This window comes from Martes martes (assembly GCF_963455335.1).
Source record: "Martes martes genome assembly, chromosome: 2".
In the NCBI taxonomy this organism is placed as follows: Eukaryota; Metazoa; Chordata; class Mammalia; order Carnivora; family Mustelidae; genus Martes; species Martes martes.
This window is the reverse complement of record NC_137889.1, coordinates 135,402,616-135,425,920: the sequence shown is the minus strand read 5'-3', so window position 1 is coordinate 135,425,920 and position 23,305 is coordinate 135,402,616. Positions and strand designations below refer to the sequence as shown.

Here is a 23,305-nt window from a genome sequence, read left to right as displayed (position 1 = left end):
TTCTTTTCCTCTACCCACTTCTCTTGGCATTTGCAGGTCATCATCTTTGTTTATTCTCTTTTGAGCAGTCTTGTCCAGGTTACACTACTCACAACTAATTGCTCAAATCTACAAGTCACCTCTCTTCTAAACTTCAGACCCATATGCCTAGCTGTCTACTAATCTTATGGGACTTCCATGTCCTATAAACTAAAATTCATTCTGAAAAGACCTCTCTTTTCCCCTCAATTTCTTCTTCCCAACTCTTACTGCTTAATGATACTGTCAAAGACAAAGTGTTTCATGCCCAAATGCTGGACATCATTAACTTTTACTTCTCCACCCACTGTCCTCTCCCCTCCAACAAGTCAGCTGATTTTTTTTTTTTTTTTAAGATTTTATTTATTTGAAGAGAGAGGAGAGAGACTGGGAGAACGAATGGGAGGAGGGGCAGACTTATTGCAGAGCAGGGAGCCTGACTCTGGGATCAAGACCTGAGCCAAAGGCAGATGTTTAACCAACTGAATCACCCAGGTGACCCTAAGTCCCACCTTTTTAACATCTCTTGTATCTTGCTCTCCTCCCCATACTTACTGTTGTTGTCCTTACTACTTTTTGCCAGAGGTTATACTGATCAGAAAGAAGCACTTTGGAGTTAGACGCACCTGGGCTTGCATGCAGACTTTTATCACTTATAAACTGTGTGACCATGAGCAAATTATAATCAAGTTTTCTGTTAAATGGGAACAATATCTACATCATATGGTCTCTTCAAGGATTAAATGAGCTAATAAATGCAAAGTGCTCCCTACATTGCTTGGCACATAGTAAGAACTCAGTGATAGCTATTCTTCATTAGCTCAACTTGAGTGTTGTGATTAGCTTTGGCGCCTCCAATCTTTCTCCCCGCCCTCATGATCACAATGCTAGCAGAATTCTCTCACTTACCTTTCCCTCTTTCTTCAATAACTGTCCCCTGTTTACACAAAGCCAAATCAAGCCTTCTAGTAAATCATCTAACACACTTTAATCTGAGCTCCAGCCTCATTTACTGGATTCTCTTCTCACTAGTTTACATAGTCCCTGAATACATGTTTCATGTATCTGTGCCTTTAGGTACATGCTACCTACTATATGTCTAGGAAACTGGTCTTTATCTTTCCAAGCTCTAGGGAATATTCTGTCAAGCTTTTCCTAGCCCATTCAAAAAGAATGGGGGCTTATAAATTGCTGCTGCATTCATTTCTTGATTTGTCTGTCTCCTTTACTAGCCTGTAAAAAATGTGAGAGCAAGGACTATGTCATCTATTTCCAATATGAAGCACAATTCCTGGGGGTAGTAGGCATTCATTAACTACTGGATAGACACTGGAAGGACACTGGAACTGGCCTAATTCCACACCTTCTAAATAACTTTAAACTGCAGAAATCTGTCAAGTTCGCTAACACCAGTAAAAGTTTCCATGAATGTCAAAATGATCACTGAAGGATGCAGGTATTACAGGTGTTTTTTTCTACTGTGAGAAAAGGCAAAACAATGTAAAGTTCTCATGTGAAGTAAAATACTAGGGAAAAAAAATAAAAAACTGAGCTGTCAGTATCCAGATAAAGATTATAAACTATTTCCTGAATATGCTGGCCCAATGTACTACAGTCAATAAATAAGGATAACCAAGTCGAATACTCAAACAGAAATGAACATCCTTTTGCAAATAATAGTATTTATAATGAATGTTTACTATGTGTCAGGTCAGGCCTTGTGCCAGTCATTTTCTATACAGTATATATGTTACTTAATCCTTTCAACTATGAACTAGAAATTCTTATTATCTTGCCTAAGGGACCTGAACCAGGAGTTAAACCTAGTTCTGTCTTACCTAAAAGTTTACGTTCTCAACTACATCACATTATTGTACCAAGCCACAAAGTGGGCATTTAGTCACAAGGATCAGAGAAAAGTAACTAACACGTAAGGCCAGGCTTCTATGTGAAAAGACTAAGACAATTCAGATTTTCTAGTTTGCAAAGGTGAGGGAAGATCATCTACCTCTAGGAACTCAAGAATGGTGACGAACAGTATTAAAACCAGACTCGTTTATCAAATCCTTTAACCAGACAAGAACAAGCTAGACAGAATTGAGGCTTGTCTATAAAACAATTCCTATTTTACTAAAAAAAGACACACTAGATTGGATAGTTTTGGGTTATCTACCCAGAATGTTATTTCAACAGATCTCACAAAGCAGGTCTTAGTTTGATATAGGACTGCATGTTATGTAAATCTCCTTTCCAGGTTCTACACTAACAGGCCAACACTTAGCTTTGAATTCTGTCTTTCGAAGAATCATGGTTCCTTTCACATCTGATCTGTAACAGTAATCCACTTGTTTATATAAAATGTCCTTTAGGGAGAAAACACACATGTATTTGATTGGGGGTTAGGTGTGCATGGATTTCCAGGAAGTACTATCTAGCACCCATTCTTATTTAAAAGTCCATGCTCTGCTTTGGTACTCATCCACTCAAAAATTCAAGCATCTATCTATCCATGGCAATTATGTTTTAAAACTTGCTTCAATGAAGACAAGTTACCATGACATCCAATAAAACTATTAAGTGATTTTTTTTCTTTGAATACCAGCATCTCTGGTAGTACAGTAGCAGCAGGATTTAAGTAGGGAAAAGTCTGTCATAGACTTTGAAGAGTCTTGACAGAAGCTTGACAAAGGTCTTGACAGAAAATTCAAACCTAAGTTCTTCCCCTTAATGTTAAGATGGGGGAAAGTTCATCTTTTTGGACTTACATAGTTGCTTCCTTCTTCAAGCTAAGGAAAAAACTCAGTACTATAAAGTATTTTAAATTTTAAGGACAGTGGTCCTCAACATTGCTACACCTTAAAATCACTGTGGGGTGTGTGGGAAAGGAGATTATGACCCATCCCCAGGCCTGACTCCAGATCATTCAAATCAGAATCTCTGCAGGTAGGCCCATGTATTGAGGGTTGTTTAAATAGTGCCCTGAGATTTTAATAAACAGGGTTAAATAAACAGTAAAAGGATTTAATTGCCTACCTTAAGATCAACTGTGGACAACTTCTCCTTGTGATGAACACTGGCTGTAGGTCATGTGACTAGAGCTAACCATTGCAGACCCTACCCCAGTGTCTCCTTACTTGTAATGATTAAAAGTAGAGACAGTAGGCTATAGAAAACAGAGCTCTCTAGATAGGTGGTTGGTGTGTGTGTTACCAATCCCTTTAAAATGTTGGAAAGATGAAAAGCAACCACTGAATGACAATCTCTGTAGTGACTTAATTCCATGGGATGGGATGTTACCTGGGTGGCTGGTTGCTAAAGACATGAAGGATGAGTAGATTCACTGCTAACTTAAGCGAAAATGAACAGGCAACTGAAAAAGTTAGAGGATGGTCCTCCAGTCATCTGCTTCCTACAAGGCCAGTCACAACCATTCCACTGACAAACTACAGGAAAGAAACAAAAATTAGATGTGAGAAATGTACTTAGAATAAGTAAAATATAATGATATGTGGTATTTTGAGGAAATTCCCAAAGACCAAGAGAGAAGCACAAGATGAATGGGAATACTCTAAATCAGATCTAAGCAAATTATGCTTAACAGTAAAAAATGCCAGCTGAATACGTTTCTGAATACTTCTACTACTGTTATTAATGCATAGTAAATTTTATTAGAAGTTAATGAAGGGAAGAATTAGCATTTTGTATATCCATAGTTCATAACTTCAAATATAAGATCTGGGAGATGTTTATTTTTTACTTCTTTAAATGGCTCCCTTTTCATTTTTAAAGATATCAAACAGTAGTCCGACTACTAGAAGGCAAGTAAGTAGTTTGAAAGAAAGAAAAAAAGTGGTAGCTAATTTAATTACTCATTATTAATGAAGAAACACCAGAGTTCTGGAAAAACACTTTAGAAAACCGAGCACCTATCTCAATTGTGATGAAGCATCAAGCATTAAGCAATGGACCTGGTAAACTTGCAGATTAAACAAGCAGCAAGTTCATAAAAGCCCATTAGGAAACTATAGTAGACTGGAAAGATAACACAGAATGGTGTGGAGAAAGGCTTCTTGTTTGTTAAGACAATGCACAACTAGATATAGAAGGCAAATGTAATTATTAGCTGAAAGCAAGGCAGGGGACCCAAACCATATTCCCAAAATCTCTTTGCTTCTATGTTGTTTCTAAATGAGAGGATAATTTGAACTTACTGAGACCAAGCTGATTTAGCAACAGCAGAATATATATCACAGGAAAATTTTCATCACATATTCAGGCTCAAGATCACTACTTTTTAGTTAAGAATTGTACCACCTGTGTGAAATAATACAGACTGTTAAAATAGACACAAGGCCTATTATAAAAAATACAAGAACTACATTACAGTCTTTTGTTAGACTGCCAAGTACCAACTTTACTTTTGCTTTACAAGCCACCTTAAAACAGTCCATATTGTTTTTGGCATCTAGCACTCTAGGAAGAGCACTGAACATTAATATTGCAAGCTTGACTATCATTGACAATCAAGTAAAAATTCTGATATAAACAATACCAATTTTTTCCTCTGGCTACAATCCCAAGATGGTGTCATTTCAAAGGCAATTGGATAAACTGAGGCTGCAAACCATGAAGACCCACTTTCTACCACATACTGCTCCCTTTCTTCCTGCTCATCTTTATGTCATCATAAAAGGAGTAGATCTTGATGGAGGTAGTAGCAGTGTTAACTCAGCTGTATAACCTACAGTATGTAAGATACTCTTATGCTTTATTGAAATGAGCATTTTCTCCCGAACCTTCTGCACACTACCAACACTTTTAACATCCACCCTGTAGACTGCATACTAAAAAAGGTGAAAGTGCAATTCAATAAAGAACAATGGCCTTTTCCAAAAATGTTTTATTGCTACAAGTAGTGAGATTTCTTAATCATCAAAAATTGGAACAAAACCTAAGGTTTCAGCTCCTTATGGGGCAATACAGCCATTTCATGTGACTTTGTTTTTAATTTAGTTTCGGCAGTGGATTCAACGAAGTTTAGATGGTAGCTGGATGGCATCAAGAAAGCTTGCCTATAACTTCAAGTGGAGCATGAGCTAGAACACGAAGACTACCTTCCATCTGACAGGTCAGTCTTTCTTGGAACTCATTTCTCAGAGTTATTTCAAAATTTAAGGCTCATAGTTACTAAGTATACACGTTATCTTGTAAGAAAATTTAACACTTCACTTTTAACCTTTTCCCAAACAGACTCTACACATGGCAACTGGAATATTCCTAGAAACTGTGCAGGAGAGAGACTTCCCTGAATTTATCACCACCTACCTGAAACTAGACCACAATTTCTGGCCTCCTCTTACAATCACAGCTTTAATAGCAACACACCATGGAGTACAAACATCACTGGAAAACAAGGGCCTGATAAAACCCACAGAAAAGCTATTCCCTAATATTGGGACTACTTTTAGCCATACTATTATAGATCACACTTTGTGCATAATAAATATAGAAAAATGTTGAAAATGTAGGACTCAACCATCTAATTAAAGCTGAGTAAACTAACCTAGTTGGAATTTAATTTTTAAATGAGAAATGACAAGAGTAGTAAATATAAAGAAAAACAAAAATAACTTTACTTTCCTATGTTAATACAGGTCAAGGGACCCTTTCTTCTGAAAAGGGTTGATAACACCAGTTCTCAGCAATAAACATAAGGCACTTGTTTAGAATACAACATCACTGCATTTCCCCCCCAACTTGTTTTTCTAACCCTGTTTTCCCCCACAGTATCATTTGGAATTAATAGAGTGAATGAGGCAAATGTGAGATGATCCAGTTGATACTACTCAGAGCAAGACAGTACAGTACAATGCTTTAGGGTTGCTGTCTGGACATAAAATGAACCCTGTCAGATCTTCTGACACCAGACAATGTATCCACTATCAAGTAAACCTGAAAGAAAATAAAATATTTATTCAATAGTTCCAGTAAAATTGGGTTGGAGTACAATATACATGTTAGGAATTTAGCTCCTCACGGGTGGCATCTGCATCAAGAGTTCTGAGTATTTATGAATTTTCATTCTAAGACAATCTACATCATTTGAACATTATCAAGACAAATATATGAATTTCATTTCAATATACAGTAGAGTTTAAACATAATTCACACATATACCCCCTATTATATGGCTGGTGCCTCCTCCCAACACCTCAGTAGTGGCAGAGGTAGCACTAGTGTTCTTTCCCAACAATAAGAACTTCAGTTGCCACTCATAGGAGAAGTTGAAAAAAAGTTTGTTTGTTTGTTTTTTGCCATCTGTTAAGATGTTCCTGAGACAGGGCCAGTTAAGAAAACATAACAAAGCACTGGAGTTCAGTTTGTACTTCTCTTTACATCACTAATTCGTTAGACTGGGACGCGGAATGCAGGTCACGTACTATGAAAGGTTGAGTTTAGCACAACTGTTCAGTCAGTAGGAGCAGAAGGTCTCCTGAAAATTCCCTTTAGAATATACGTCTTATAAACTTAAAGTACCACAAAAAGGTCAATTATATATACAATTGAGTCACTTAATTTGCTCGGATCTTGCCAACGCAATGAGACTATTGAGCCTGAGGCCAGTTCTCAGTATACAGGTTTAACATTTTAAGGCTCGTTTTCTCCATCAAAATTGCAGTATTCAGTTTTCCTTTCAAATGATGAGTTAGGAATTACATTCATAGTACCTGCCACCATCCTAGCCCTCGATGAAATCTTAATGCAGGAGCGGCACTACACCTGCATTACGGAGTTCCCCTGACATCGGCACTTGGCCCATCCTAAACGCTCCCATCAGCATTAGATGTACAGCACGTTACATTGCCTCTGGCTTGCACCTCTGTTTCCACCTGTGTATTTTCACAGAAGCCCAACACAGATTAGTTGAAATATTCACACAACTGTTTTTCAAAACAATTTATTGCATCATATTTGGTACCTTATGTTTGACAACAAAAAGGAAATTACATCTGTAACTGCAGGAAAAAGAAGCTGGTCTGTTATTGAAAAAAAAATCTTGGGCCCTTTAAAAATTACAAAGTCTTGGGCTTGCCTGAAACGACTGAGCAAGAAATATATTCTTAGAAATGTAGGGCTTCAAGTATTACAAACCTGTGACACTGTGGAAAAATTCCAGAGGTATCTAAACTGCAGCACTTTTTTTCTGCATATCGTGAACAAGGCCTGCTGAGGTTTTAAACTATTAGTCTCTTGATCAGTCATAGAATGGTAGTCAGGAGTTCTGCTCTTTAACTTCAAGCCACGGTAGATTTTCTTTTTTCACTCTTGGGTGAAAAAATTCATGCGTGCTAATTAGTTGGTGCCACATCACAGTGCATTTGGTTCTTGCATTACAGTTTTAACAAGTTTGGCCAAAACAATGCTGAAAGGTTTGCATTGCTATTTTAGTTCTTCAAGTTTTAGTTAAAATTGAGATTGTTCCAACTGGTTCCTTCAGTTAAAAACTGTGGTACAAGAACACCAAACTGATCATGTACAGTGAATTTTGGAAACACAACAAGCGTATTGAACACCCTCTAGGTTTCTTATAGTTCTGCTTGGTATCTATATGTCCCAGCTTCTACAACATCAAGCATCTGTTGTAGGTTTCTCTGTAAATAGTGATTCACATTGCATACTTCCTATGGTCAGAATCAACCCCGTAACAAAATCAGTCAGATGCTAAAGCCCCAACAACTCTTTGTGCTCAGTGAAAGAATCCAGTGCTAAAACAGCGTTTTTGCTGTCTGAGATATAGTAAAATCTCACAAGACAAATTTTAAAGTAATATTTCTGCCACACACCTGCTTTGTTAGCTGTAACAGCCTCCAGATTTTTATATAAATTAGTTAAAAAACATGGGTGGGTAGGTAGGAATAGAATAAGGTATCTTCTTTTAATCCCTCAATTTTAGCAGCTTTTAATTTTTTAAGAAACTGAACCTATATCCTGTAATATGTTAGATATTTTATATATACTTTTTCAGCAGGATAAAAAAACGTAAAACACTATTTGAAGGCAAGAACATTTACTCTTCTCATTCTGTGTAAGTTAGAGCAATGCAGCAGGTGCGTGACAAAAATATTATACACTAGATATGGTCCAAAGTCATTCCAATTGCTTGTTTAATGATGTTCAAATTTCATTGGCCAGTTCTTCAGTTTCTGCAGAACTATCTCCATTAACTGTGATCTTCATATCCTCTTCATATCCAGGAGGCATGAAAGCCAAAGCATAGGGGAAAAGCTTATGACAATTTGCTCTATAAACTTCAGCAGCTTCTTTACAGTCTCCTAGGCTACCATCACACAAGGCTTCTAATACCTCCATACAAGTCTAAAGAAAGAGAAAAGGTCATGTTATAACTTGTCAAAGAAGAAGTTTGTACTGTGAATTCATTAGACATTTCATTATCCACAGATTTTCTAAAACACACGTATTTAAGATACACAAAAGCATTTCACTCGCACGTATATATCCCATAAGAGTTAGTTTCTTTGGAATTGCAGGGTTTACACAAAAAGGATGAATTTTGTTGGGCAAGCAATGTGTGTAGGGTGCTGCATTTAAAGACCCACTCACTCTGAGCAAGTGCTCAAACCCAGGTGGAAACCCTGCCTCAGCCCAGGCTGGCCCTGTATATAAATGCAAAAATTTCTATGGTAATGTCAGTTACTTACACCTTTCACAGTTTTGTTTTGTTTTTTTAAGAGGCTTAGAGATAGCTGGCAGTATCAAACATTGCTTTTCACCCTTGTATTCAAATTGTAGGTTTCTGTACTAACGAAGCAAGAAAGGAAGTCTCAAACCAAAGGGCATATACACAAGAAAAATTTGTTCATAAAAACTGACAACTGTTTCAACCAAACCCCTTAGTATATCTTCTTATATTTTAAAATATCTTATGTTGACTTGCATTTCCTATGTTTTATCTTTTCACCTGAAAAAACATTATGTAGTTTGCAGATATATAGTATCCAACAACTCCGCCGCTCTAGAAATGTTCTAATCTAAGTGATGTATTAAAATATTAGCAATCAACAAGTCAAATGTTTCTTGAAGGTATCTACTTCATTTGCTGTTAAAGCAATATATCAAATGCTTATTTTATCTGGCTAATTATCATAGGAAGTAACACTATGTCCTTTGTTTTTTGTCTAAACTAGAATCTGTATTTTTCAAGACATCCATGTATCTTTTACTCTATTTAATCTCATGTTACATTACAAGTTAAGAAATGAGTGTTTTAATTTGACCACTGGCATATGCATCTTCAATATGTCACAATCTTCACCAAGGGGGCGCCTGGGTGGTTCAGTCAGTTAAGCGAATGACGCTTGGTTTCAGCTCAGGTAGTGATCTTGGGTGGTACTATCCAGCCCTGCATAGGGATCAGAGTCTGCTTAAGACTGTCTTCTTCCTCTGTCCCTCCCAACTCCCGTGTGCATGCATGCACACTCTCTCAGTAAATAAATCTTAAAAAAAGAGCCTCACAGAGACAACTGCTTGCTCAAAAATGCAGATATGGCGGCGCCTAGGTGGCTCAGTCGGATGGGCATCCGACTCCTGATTTGGGCTCGGTCCATGATCTCAGGGTGGTGAGACTGAGCTGCCCTGCTTGGGATTCTCCCTCCCCCTCTGCCTCTCTCCCCAACTTACATACACACTCTCTCTAAAATAAACACATTTAAAAAAATGTACAGATATGAATGAAGTGAAATCTAAAATTAACTATGGAATATATATATATATGATTTTACTAAAACATATATCTAGAAAAAAATAAGTAACAGATGTGGAACTAGCTCTTGAATGCCAGGTAGCCTGCTATGTGTGTGCACACACAGACAATCCTACGTAAATTTAAGATAAGGTTAGTTTCTGATACGTATTCATAATGGTTTGGTAAACAGTATGCGTAAATAAAAAACAGTTAACTGGGTAAAAATTATTCTCTTCGTGAAGAGAAATTCTTGTTAAAAGAGAAACAGAGAAGTAATCAGCTACTCTTAATAGAGATTATGAGAAACTCTTTACCTGGAGGTTTCTGTTAGTGAGGGATTCATCAAGCGTTGTTGCCAACTCTACAGCTCGCTTCTGACTAGAAGGATCTAAATAATATACCATTTTGGCAGCTAAAGAAGAAGTAAAAAGGAAGTCTGTTTTATTTCAAAGTAAAATCAGCATCTTATCCTCTATCCATTCAAATATAAAATGTAACATATATGTGTACTCAGTGAGGCACTTTATTAGAAAAATAGGAACAGTCATTTGAAACACTATTTAAAAAAACCCTGATAGGCCAAAAATAGCTTAACTAGGATTAAAGTAAAAAACTATGAAGAAATAAAATATTCTAATAATAGTTGTGTTTGTGTAGCGGAACCATGGATAGTTTTCTTTTTAAAATGAACATAATTTGGGGCTGAGGGGAATACTCCACTAAATGTGATGGGGCTGGGGATGTGGGAGGGAGACATCCAACCTTGATGGTATGGGCCAAAAAGCTGAATTCAGAATTCCACAAAGGCATACAAAGCTGCTGGCGTTCTTAGCCAGGTATTCTAAAAGCATCCTACTAATGTACTACCCACACGGTCCCATCAAGTCCAGACTCTGGACTGCTAGCATGGACCCCTGCCTATGAAAAGGTTTCAAGTGTTCTGCATTGTTTAGTTTAATATCTTATATAAGCATGAGAAGTAAGAGATGATGGTCACATCCAAGTGAATTTTAAGAAAACACTGAAGGGAGAAAGGAAAAAAAAACAGAACGCTCCTCCCACCTTCACTATATGTAATATACAGCCAAATGCAGTATACTTGCTTTGTTGTAAAGACGATGCTGAACTAGGAAAAACTACTGACCTTGTTGCACAGTAATAATTTTGTCTAAAAGATTTAAAGTTTATAGGAAGCATATTTAAGCTGCCTATTTTCATAAGACTAAAATGTGAGATAATTGCAGTACCTCTTCCACGAGAAAGATGTAACCTTGTCACTGATCCATTACGATAAAAACTGAAATTGTTTTAGAAGGTTAAGATAAAAAGAAAATAATGTGAGGGGCGCCTGGGTGGCTCAGTGGGGTAAGCCTCCGCCTTCGGCTCAGGTCATGGTCTCAGGGTCCTGGGATCGAGCCCCGCATCGGGTTCTCTGCTCAGCGGGGAGCCTGCTTCCCCCTCTCTCTCTGCCTGCTGCTCTGCCTACTTGTGATATCTCTCTCTCTCTGTCAAATAAATAAAATCTTTAATAAATAAATATTTAAAAAAAAAAAAAAAAAAAAAAAAGAAAAGAAAATAATGTGATTACCTGATAATCTGTGTGGCAATGAATCAGAATTCCTTTTCAGAAAAGTTTCATTAAAATTCTTTGGATTCGTTGCTCCAAAAAGACGATTCATTTCTTGTTTTAATACTGTTCTAACTGTATCAGGTAAATCTTTACTTTCACACACTGCTGAACAGATTAGAAACAAACTCAATTAGTAGTTAGATACTCTGATACAGTTTGCAGAAATTAAAAAATTATGTGGAAGAGTCTGATGAAATACAGCAATTATATGTAAAAACTAGAAAAACCTACTTATAATTCAACATTTAAAGAGCTTATTGTATAAATGTAAAGAATGTGTGTCAGCAGAATAATCTAACGATTTTCTAACAGCATTCAAAGACATTTCATTAATAAATGATTCATTTTCAGAAAAAAACAGAAAGCAAAACAGATAATGAAAGATGTAATTCTGTAGCCTTCCAAGCCCAAAGGGCTGCCCCCCTCAACTTCAAATCAAATCTGTAAAGTAGGGGCTTTGATGACACCTACCTGATAAATACTGTCACAGTAATTATGCAGTGCTGAAGACAACAGAATTTTCCTAACCTCCATCTTCTATACCCAAGTAAGGCATTATAAAATTTAGCAATTTTAAAAGACAACATGACTGACTTCATTGACCTTTATTTGCAGGGGCTATTTAAATTGAGTTATCACTATATAATTAATTCTAAAGGATCAACAAAGTATTTTCCTGTAATGACTGCATGCTAGTAATAATCATATTTCCAGGGCTTGGGATTTAGAGATGGAAAAGCTGACCCCCCGCCCCAAACACTGACTGAATTTTAGTGTGCTTTTTTTCATCATTATTTTGGTATAGAGAGATAGTCTGAAGCTTTGAGCCAGACAGACCTGGGTATGGATCTTGGCTTGGACAAGTCACAACCTCTCTGAACTTATTTCTTGATCTGTAAAATTGAGGAAATACCTAGCCTAAAATGATCACAGTAAAGAAAGGTTATATATAAAAGAGCTAATTATATAATAGCTAAATATATAATTTGACAAATTATTATTACTTTTGTCATAGATTGAAAATATATCTTTCTTATGGTTAGGAACCACAGAGGTCACTTTTCAAATGTCGTACTGATGAATATGTATCCTATGTACTTAAACTCATTATGTGAAGCAAAAGTTGCACAGAACACTAACCCTAACTTTGTGCTATGCATTCTGGTATTTTCTACTCTGTTTCTATTTTAGATTTTCAAATGGTAGTAATGACTTACTAAACTGCTTCATTATCTCCCTAATGGATCACTATCCTAAGTTTAAAATTAAACATGAAATCTTGGGTAGTAAATATCTACATGAAATATTCTACATATAACTATTATGTACCTGAATAATTAATTAGAAGACTTTTGTTGGTTAAATAACATTTCTTCTATCATTCTATAGAATTGAGTGGTTCAATTAAATGAGGGCTTTTCTCCCCAATTAAATGAGTTATTAAAGAATATAGCTTAAGCTCCATCATGGCTGTACTTGGAACTTTTGCAATTTATCAGTATTTGTTTTTCAGGGGAAGCAGGAGTACAGAGAGAACTGAAAGAAAAGCTGGTAAAATAGATTATAGCCAATTACAATGAACATTATGTCAAAACCACAGGTTTTCTATAAAATGTGGTATTTCCATGGGCTTTGTTGGTTTGCATTAAGTGCTTTCTGGACACTGTATGAAGATGGGAAAGTAACCATATAGCTATATTACAGTTGGTTACAGGTGGAAGCTAAGCTTTTCATGTTTTTATGACCTTTATTAAATGTGTTTTCCTCAGATTAAAACAATCTCCCCAGAAAAATCAAAACTGCTTAAAAAAAAAAAAAAGCCCACACAATTAAAAAATATATATATTCGGGATATATAATATATAAAGAGGAAATATTTATGTAACTCCCAACTTCCATTAATAGCTATTTCCAAAAATATTTGTCACTAAATCACAAAATGTTTGAGGCTGACTCTGTTTACTCCCCTGTGTTATGCAGATTGGAACTGTAATTTCCAGGGAGATACTAATTACAACAACAACAAAACCCTGCTGCAGTACAGCTTAGAATGTTGTATGGAATTCTATACAATTTTACCTGTATCTTTAAGGAAAGGAGCAACCTCAAATGTCACAGCCTATTAGATAAGCTTTTATTGCTAAAGACTAGTGGGCTGCTGGATCAATCTAAAAATCCTCTGAAAGTGATTAAAACTAACAAAAAATACTGAGGTCTCAGGAAAATAAAAAATCCCAGACTACTTATTTTCCTTGCTATCTTCTGATAGAACACAATGTCTTGTGAATCATGGAAAAGCAATACTTGATTGAGGGAAGGGTAATAAAACCTTCTCTAAGAGGCTTTTGATTTGAGTCTTTCAATATCTTAAAATTAAAATAATGGTTGGTTCATGCTATTAGCTTAGGAGCAGATTAAATTAAGTTAGTAATCATCAATGGTTAACAGTTGCATTGAAAAGGAGGCTGATTCTTAGCAAAAAGAATTTCTCTGGATTCCCAGGCTAGCTGGCATTTTCGTTTATAATTTGGGTAGAAAATGCTCATATTTTCGGGACACCTGGGTGGCTCAGTCCGTTAAGCCGCTGCCTTCGTCTCAGGACATGATCCCAGGGTCCTGGGATCGAGTCCCACATCAGGCTCCTTGCTCGGCAGGGAGCCTGCTTCTCTCTCTGCCTTTGCCTGCCACTCTGCCTGCTTGTGCGTGCTCTCTCTCTCTGACAAATAAATAAATAAAATCTTAAAAAAAAAAAAAAAGCTCATATTTTGTGTAAGCTAAAGATTACTCACTACTAGTTAAAGGACAACCTAAAAGTGATTACCACTCAAAATAGTAAAGTAGGTAAATGAGAGTATTAATGAAGTTTTTAGGAGAGAAATACATTAGTACAGAAGAAAAATAATCTGCAAATAAAAGAAAAAAGGATTTTGTACAAATGACAGAGGAAAAGACAAAAGATTCATTGTAGAATAAGATGACCAGTGATTTTAAAAGCATGTAAGCGAATAATGAAACAACTGAATACCTAAGCTCCTATCTTTTACTTAGCATGAGCAGGAATGTAGTAGTTTAAGTTGCTCTAAGTCCTATAACTTAAAAAAAAAAATTAAAAATCATCTTCATAATTAAAAGGGGGAAAGGAAGATGACCTGTATGGTAAATTACTATGTAGCAGATACTAATTACATTGGTAGTATAACAACATTCGGAGGATTTTGAGGGTACTCATAACCAGACTAAAATGAGTATATTTACTTGGAGAAGTTTCTATAATAAAATAGGTGTTGATGCATCTTTTTATCCCCATACTTCCCAGAAAGGTGTTACTGTGCGAATTTCTTTGTGAAGAAGGAGTTAGTATAATATAACTTGACATGACAAACGTGTTCTTGAAAAATTACTTCCAAGTTAGTGTTGTTGTTGTTTTTTTAAAGTACCAAATATATTAGTTAAAGGAACCCTGTGGGGTATATCAAAGATGCCCCTACTCTGTGCCTTTGTAGTTTCACAGATATTTTTACACAGTACATACCTGTTTTTAACAGAGGTAGTAAGCCGTCTACCCAATTCTTGAAGGCTTTTTAAAGAGACAGTGCATCTTTATCACTCCAAATTATCACTTAACTGTCTAAATTTAGTCAAAATCAGAATTACTTTGTAACTCTCTTCCTGACAATGCTGTCAGCTAAACATCTGGAGCAATGGGTATAGCTAACAGGGACACAAAATAAGTCTACTCTTACATCAGGACCATCCTGCCTTTGTTCTTCTGAAGTCCAAGAGCATTTTAATTCTTGAAAGAACTGTTCCAAGGAAACAGTCGTATGTTCATCAATCCACACACATACTCTAAGTAAATATATTTAGATATGCCACTTTTAATTCCTATTTCAAAGGTTAGTCTCCAAATCCATAGAATTTTATGTATTATTTTACTACTTTTTAGAAAAGAGCTGATTACACAGAATAAAGTGTTTATATTAATTCTGAAAACAGCTTAAGTGCACTCCATCCTAACCAGGAATGGATTTAAGACCATTACTCCTGGCCTTCATCTTCTGACTCATGATTTCAAAAAGTTCAATACAAAAAAAGAGACTAGAAATTTTATTTTCTCTAAATACAGCAATTCTGGGGTTCCTGGGTGGCTCAGTGGGTTAAGCCTCTGCCTTGGGCTCAGGTCATGATCCCAAGGTCCTGGGATCGAGCCCCACATCGGGCTCTCTGCTCAGCAGGGAACCTGCTTCCCCTTCTCTCTGCCTGCCTCTCTGCCTACTTGTGATCACTCTCTGTCAAATAAATAAATAAAATCTTTAAAAACAAATAAACAAATATAGCAATTTTTTCTTCTATTTTCTATAAGGCAGTTATGTTATTTATTAATTTCATAATTTAAGAATCTGAGAAACATTCTATGATTCAGTGTCTAGAACAGGAATCATTTTTTTTGACAAGCATAAATATAATTTAAGTAAGGTTTTACTTTTTCTTAGAAGTCAAAAGAATGTTCTTAATCAGGACAATTTAGCATTTTTCAAAAGATTGATTGGGATGCCTGATTTACTCTCATTATTTAAATATGTAATGGATTCATATGTGGCTGAGTATTCAGCAATGAGATAGGTAATTTAACAGTATTTGCAGATTGTTCTATTATAAAGATTCAGTCACTTAAAAATTAAAACCATCATCATCACTTGACTACAGGAATACTTTACTTTAAATGTATAGCTCTTTAGTATAAAGAATAATATGAAGACCTGAGCTCTCATTCCTGCTTCATTGCTAATTATTTGTGTTACCTTGACTAAGTCATTTAATCTTTTAAGGTCCTAGATTTCTCAACTATAAAATGAAAAATAATTAGCATAAAATTGTACCTTTTACATTCTCAAATTCTTTAGTTCTACTTCACATTAAAAGTAATATATGAGGGGCGCCAGGGTGGCTCAGCGGGTTAAGCCTCTGCTTTCGGCTCAGGTCATGATCCCAGGGTCCTGGGATCGAGCCCCGCATCGGGCTCTCTGCTCAGCAGGGAGCCTGCTTCCTCCTCTCTCTGCCTGCCTCTCTGCCTACTTGTGATCTCTCTCTCTGTCAAATAAATAAATAAAATCTTAAAAAAAAAAAAGACCTTTAAAAAAAAAGTAATATATGTATCTTACTATGAAAATATTTGAAAAGTAAAGTTCTTTTAAATCTATATTTGGTAACAAAAATTTTATGACTCCAGGAATTCTGAAGACAGGTATGCAAGGAGATAGTTAGTCAATTTCAACGAGATTTTTCAATTTTAGAACAATTTATTAAAAAGCTTTACACAATCAGTATGATTCAAAATTTCAACTTACATGTAACTTTTTAGAAACAGGAACAAAGGTGATTCTCAAATATTCGGACTGAACAATTCTATATCAAAATCAAGTAACATTTCTAGCCTTAAAATAAAGACCTTCATCACAAAGAAAAGAATCCTGCTTTTCCCTTTAGCTAATTTAAAATTCATCAGCTTTAAAATGATTGAGTTTATGACAAAGTTAAAAAGATCACTTATACAGTCACTATCAACTACTGTAATCAAATACTTAAGTAATGTAAAACAAAAACATACCAGTACTAAAGAGTCGAATCATACACTCATGAAGCCAGGGATGACTAGAATCAATAGCAAATGCCCTCTTTACTGATTGTAGCATCAAAAGAAACTTTTCTATAAAAAGAAAAAGTAAGATATATTTTGATCATTTGATAAAATAAGCTGCCCTCCTTTGGAGGATTAATTTAGAGAATTACAAATAGAGAAACTAATTTAGAGTCAATCATATGTGAACTGCAACATGACTGAAGCAAATGATTTCCTCAGATTAGCAACATTAGCTAATATTTTCCACACAATATTCGTTAAGAAAAAAATGTTTTATGAAGTACAAAAATTTAGACAGCATTCAATAATATTTGAACTAATGCCATATAAACAAAATTTAAGCCATTTCTTAACCTCCTAATTTAATAAAAATAAAGGGATTTTCTGTACTACTTATAAAACTTCATTATTTATACTTCAGACTAGCTCTTTTCTTGGGTTTTGTGACATTCATATGAAATGGTTTCCCTCCTACTTGAGTGTCCTCTCCTAATCAATCCCTGGTTCCTCTTCCTCCTCTAAAGGTACAATATTCACCAAGGTTATGTTTTCAGTGATTTCTCATATCTTTCTACACTATCCCTACACTCACACCCCCATGTTTCCCAAGCTTCAGTAGTGTTTCCATCTGTTGAATGGAAATTTCACCTGATTACTCACTGTACTTCCAAGTCCCATCTAAAAACCACTTCTTTGTTAAGACTTCCCGATTTGGTACCATTCTCCAAATAACAAAATTCAAAACTCCAGGCTCCTCTGACATTTCTTTTTCCCTTACTCCAACACTCAGAAAGCTAAAAATACTGCCATACCCTTTGTTATTATCACACAACTACAGCGAATTCCAAATGCTTACGAGCCCTTCAGAGATTAGAACACAACCAAGAAGCCAATTGTAAGGAATTCAGATTGCCCTTCCCCACTTAAGGCAGAACAGCTTTTTTATACTTCAGGATTCTGTTTAAGAACATTTGTTGTATTGTGGCACATGGGTGGCTCAGTCGGTTACATGCCTGACTCTTGATTTTGGCTCAGGTCATGATCTCAGAGTCATGAGATCAAGCCCTGCACTGGGCTCCTCCATGCATGGAGCCTGCTTAAGATTCTTTCTCCCTCTCTCCCCCCAACCCCCACACAGCTCCCACACTCTCTCTAAATAAAGAAAAGAAGGAAAGAAAAAGGGGAGTTGTGTTTTCTTTAAAAGTTTCTAAATTACTGGACTATTTATTAAATTTCTTTTCCAAATTATAACATAATCATTTTGGAAAACAGAAATATAATGGAAATCACTGTAATCACTCAAATCCATCAAAAGACCATCTGTTATTTTTTTATCTATTTCTTCCTGGCCCTTTCTCTATCTTACATATCCATGTAAATATCTTAATAAAAATTAAAAGCAAACTATAGTTTTGTGTCCTCCTTCCAAGCTATGCTATATAGCAAACTTTACCCAACATTATTAATTACTTTGGATAAACTTGATTTTTTAATGGATACTCTATAGAGGTATCATTTTATTCAATCTCTTTTAGAACAGTTACACTGCTTGGAGCAAAAACCTTCTGTCAGATCTTACTAACCAATTTCTCTTCCCTTCAGGATGCATCACCTTAATGATATACTTTTTTTTTTTTTCAGTGAACTACCTTTATAGCAATTCAATACCACAAAGTCTTAGTATCTATATATAGTCTAGGCATTCTAAGCAAGACAACCAAGACATTCCATTATCTTTTTTTTTTTTTTGACATTCCATTATCTTTTACCTGACTCAGGCAATATAGACAACCTCAACATTATTTAAGCATATTTGTGTTTTCTTAAAGCATCTTCTTCCTTTCCATGCATCTTCTCTTTTAGAAATATCCATTTTTCAAGATATACCGCAAGCACTACACCTTCTAACAATATTAGTAATAACCAACATTTATTCAGTGCTCCCTCTGTATCAAGCACTAATCAAAGCTCTGTATCATTAACTAATTTTATTTACACCCATACATAGTAACTACTGTATCTGACCTTAATCTTAGTTATGTATATATATCTATTGTTCATTTTAATGTCCTAGGAGACCCACAATATCTTACACATGTAACAGGCATTTCTGTGAGAAGCTACATTGGGAAAAAACCCTACGGTGGTGAGACTACTGGATTCGGGTGACTGTATCTAAGAAATACAGTGATCAATTTTGTCAGGGTCACTATACCCTAATTGCCTACCTTTCCTAAAGTAAATCTCAAAGGCAAAAAGATGCGTTTCTATCTTGTTCTTCACCAAGTTCTTCAACGGTGTTAAAAATTTAATAGCTTCTTCCAATGGAGTTTCAACCTAACAAAAATAAAAGATATTATACAAATGGAAACAAGATGGGGGGAGGGGGAAGAGGATGTGACCTTATTCTATTTAAAACACTTCACTTTCTGGGTTTTTTCTTTTTGGTAAAAATCACTTACCCATTACCCAGAAATACTGTCATATTTTAACCTCCCATAATCTAAAGGAAGGGGATTTTGAACTCTACAACTCTTCACAGGTTTTTACCCATATATATTACATTATGTCTGTATAGAAACTATCCAACAAGTAAAAAGAAAGATAAAACAGAACCAGGCAAAGAAAGGCAGCGAGATGAACAGGTAAGGTAGCCAAGGGGTAGGACAGGGGGAGGACAGAGGAGAAATATTAAATAGGATACAGAGGGGTTAAGAGAGAGAAAAAGAGAATATTACAGAATGAGTCAACATTCTTTTAAAATTCAAAGTGAAGTACAATCAAGCTATTAAAGGCAATAAAATATCCATTCTATCTTGCTTTGTTCTCATACAAATTCTATAGAATCCATATTTATTCCAATGCCATACGAATGGTGAGATAGCATTTAAGAAGATTTATATTTATTGAACTGTCTCTGTCAGCCTTTATTAATTATGTAGATGTCATACTAATTATATACTTGTAATAATTCCTAGACAGGAAATACCTACTACATAATTTTGTTACTGTTACATTCCTAGACTGAGTATCTAAGACAAAATTAATCTCTGTTGACTGGGATGGGGCTAGAGAGGAATACCATATTTATCAGAAAGGCACTGAACATCCGCGCCTGTATTTGCCTTGTCTCATCACAGAGGTAGTAAGATTTATCCTTGGTGGAATTTGTATTTGCCCTAACTATCCAACATGCCTCTACCAATATGGTAATTGTGGTTTTACCAACACAGATTCTGGCTAAGGAAATTATTTCACAGCATTAAAAACAAACAAACAAATAAAAAACACCGTAGGCAAGAAAGTGATGTCTAGGAGTTTTACCTTATACTAGCATGTAGGCAGCTGGCATTATTCTGAAGGACACATGCTCTAAACAAGAAATCACTGTATGGCACTGTCACTCTACTAGCCATAGATACCAAGAGACAGCAGGGAGAGAGGAGACCTCCTAAGTATGTCTTTCTCATACATTTGCAGATAGTTTGCTTCTTATTTCCACAATTTTATGTTCTACTGATTTGGGATTTGTGGTATACAAAGGAGAAAGGTCTACCTGGGAAAGGTAAAGAACTAAAAACTGAAATTATAATGGAGCTGTATCAAGTTTTTTAAGACTTCCAGAGCACAGACTGAAATGAGGATCACTGTAATGACCAGGGTAATTTACTACCAGAGAGCTATGGCTGCTGTCACAAAATGGAAACAAGGAATATAGGGAAGCTAAGTCAATACGAGCATTATACTTACTGAAATCTTAAGTATTTAAACTTAGAAAAAGAAAAGAGAAATTCTGCCTGCAATCCTAATAAAGAAGAACATATGCCACCACAAAAAAATCTGGACCTGTTGTCCCCAGATGTTTCTGTGTGCCTCGTATAGGTAAGATTTTTGTCATTTTGTCTACAAAACCATGCACATACAGTTATGTACATAACCATAATAAAGCTACCTACATTCTATATTCATATATACATAATGAAATATGAAGTTATATATACAAAAGCCTATCAACAGGGTCGAGTTCTAAAATCAGTGTTTAAGATTAAAAAAAGAGAAAGTAAAAAGTACCATCAAATCCCTAAAGCTGTAAAGAAGACAAGATGCATAGAAATGAATATATACACACACACATATATCTCTCTCTCACACACAACTTTGCATTCTGTGCACAACAGCCCTATTAAGTACCAAAATGAGACTCATTATAGCAAAATGTTCACACTGGGAGAGGCACACAGGAACTGACATGGACTAAACAAATGGTAGTCATACTTCCTTGGTCTCAAACTCAGCTGGGGTCCTGTGTTCACTGAGTGGAGTACTGGATGAAAATTGCCAGAATTATGCATACTCATTTTTGTTTCTCAAACTTAACATCTAGTCATGAAGATCTGAATTTACTTAAGTTGGAAGAGATACAGAATGGGACTGCATTGTGTTGATGGGCAATGTAAGAGATTTGCAAGGGCAGTTTTGATCATACGCGATTTTTAAATTTATAAACTGATGTGAAGTCTAATCTGTATTATAATATGCTGTATATGAATATATCTCCCTATACTCCCAGAGTAGCAACAGAAAGTTTGAAACTGATAAACCCCATACAGACAGAATAATAAGAATACACTGATGAGGAGAAACGTATGTGTGCACAGAAGGAAAAAAATAATCCAGCTGAAATGGATACTACCTGAAGGCAAGGAGGAACATAGCATAGGTGGTACATGAGGGAACTCATAAATACCAATTATTGCCTCATGGTAAGTTGGAGAAACAAAGACTTCAGGTTTATACTCAATTAACTGAATTTTTTTTTTCCAGTTAACTGAATATTAAACTCACTAAACCTCTTCCTATTTTCCTTTTTTCTTTAAGTGGAATTACTGCTAACTTAATAATGTTTTTATATTACATATATAAAATCCTGAACTGGTGACACTAAATATACCATTAATAACACTAAGAATGATATAACATTAATAATGATATAACATTAAGACTGATAAAATACGGGATCACAAAAAATCAGAATCTAGACACTGTAAATCCAGACTTGGCAAGCAGCTTTTTAAACAGCCTACAATGCCAAGCTTTATTATGATGGCTTGGTGTAATCTAGCGCTGCCACCACACTGGGGATATAAGTAAGTGTGGATGCTATTAGAAGGGGGCATCCTGGAGGTAGTTATCCTAGGAAGAAAAGTGTGCTATGTGCCTAACAGGCAAGAATAGTATATATTAAATGGCAGCCTATGAAACTGGGTACCTTTCACTGGCTCTTTCCAAATAAAGCAATTTCTATAGGGATTATTTTCTTCTGAGACTCTATAAATCTCTAGCTATAAATAATTAGACTATAACTTGGTATGTGGCCCAAGAGCAGCTATGATACGATGGATACAAGGTCAATAGTCTATAAGGAGGCTTGGTATAAAAATTCTGCTCTGTGGGGATAAGTAACCTTTATTAGACAGTGACTAAGCAATTCAAATAGAGCCTCTCTTTAAGAAGTATAATGGAAGATATGAAGTGTTACAAAGAAAAGTCATTAGGAAAAATTATGGGCTATAGAGAAAGCATGTAGAAAAAATGGTGGTGGCACACAGTCAGTGACAGTGGTAAAAGTGGTAGTAATAAAGCTGAAGCATAAAGATGGAAAGCTCTTAAAGCTGATATTACCCATGAGTAACTGTGTAATTCTCCATGAGGCCTAAAAGGTCAATTTTCTGTGCTTCCTCACTATTCTGTATATTCTTCCAATAAACTCTCAACAATAAAAAGGTAGTATCTTTGTTCCTAGAAGTTATACATTTACTTGTGAAAAGATGTCAATAAATCCTTTGAAATCCAAGCTAGATTTCTCTATGGTTCTTAGCAATACTGCTATGAGATATTATCGTCCATCTGCTCTGATTTGATCCTAAAACTATTTTTCAACTCTACTTATTAGGTATTATAATTTTTCTTAGTTATAAGGTAGCTGATTTTGACTTTTTAGTTACTAGTGAGGCTAATACTGAACCCTAGCGCAATGTGCGTACTGTATTTACTGCTTTCACATAATAAACTATGCAATTATTTTCACATGGAGTAGCCCAACACCAAGGGCCAGAAGAAAACTGCATGGATATGTTACTAATCAAAATGGCTCATCTGACAATGAATACCTTGGTTTCAGCTTAACAGTTAATAACGGCAGATATGATTTTTGGCGTGGGGGAAGGTATTTAGGGGCTTTTAGAGAGATTAG

At 35.6% G+C, this 23,305-nt stretch overlaps 1 protein-coding gene across 2 annotated transcripts in view; it reads right to left on the bottom strand.

Annotated features, from left to right (window-relative positions):
* Positions 1-4,901: 4,901 nt before the first annotated feature.
* Positions 4,902-23,305, bottom strand: part of NAA15 (N-alpha-acetyltransferase 15, NatA auxiliary subunit) — an 83,243-nt gene continuing 64,839 nt past the window's right edge. Inside the window, exons 16-20 of one of the 2 annotated variants that reach the window (XM_080796494.1) lie at positions 19,281-19,389; positions 17,020-17,118; positions 11,370-11,516; positions 10,096-10,193; positions 4,902-8,394 (exon numbers count right to left, since the gene is read on the bottom strand). In XM_080796494.1, the coding sequence (XP_080652620.1) occupies positions 8,194-8,394; positions 10,096-10,193; positions 11,370-11,516; positions 17,020-17,118; positions 19,281-19,389 (654 nt within the window). In that variant the 3' untranslated portion in view covers positions 4,902-8,193. The remainder of the gene's footprint in view (positions 8,395-10,095; positions 10,194-11,369; positions 11,517-17,019; positions 17,119-19,280; positions 19,390-23,305) is intronic. The other variant, XM_080796495.1, reaches the window with a different exon arrangement.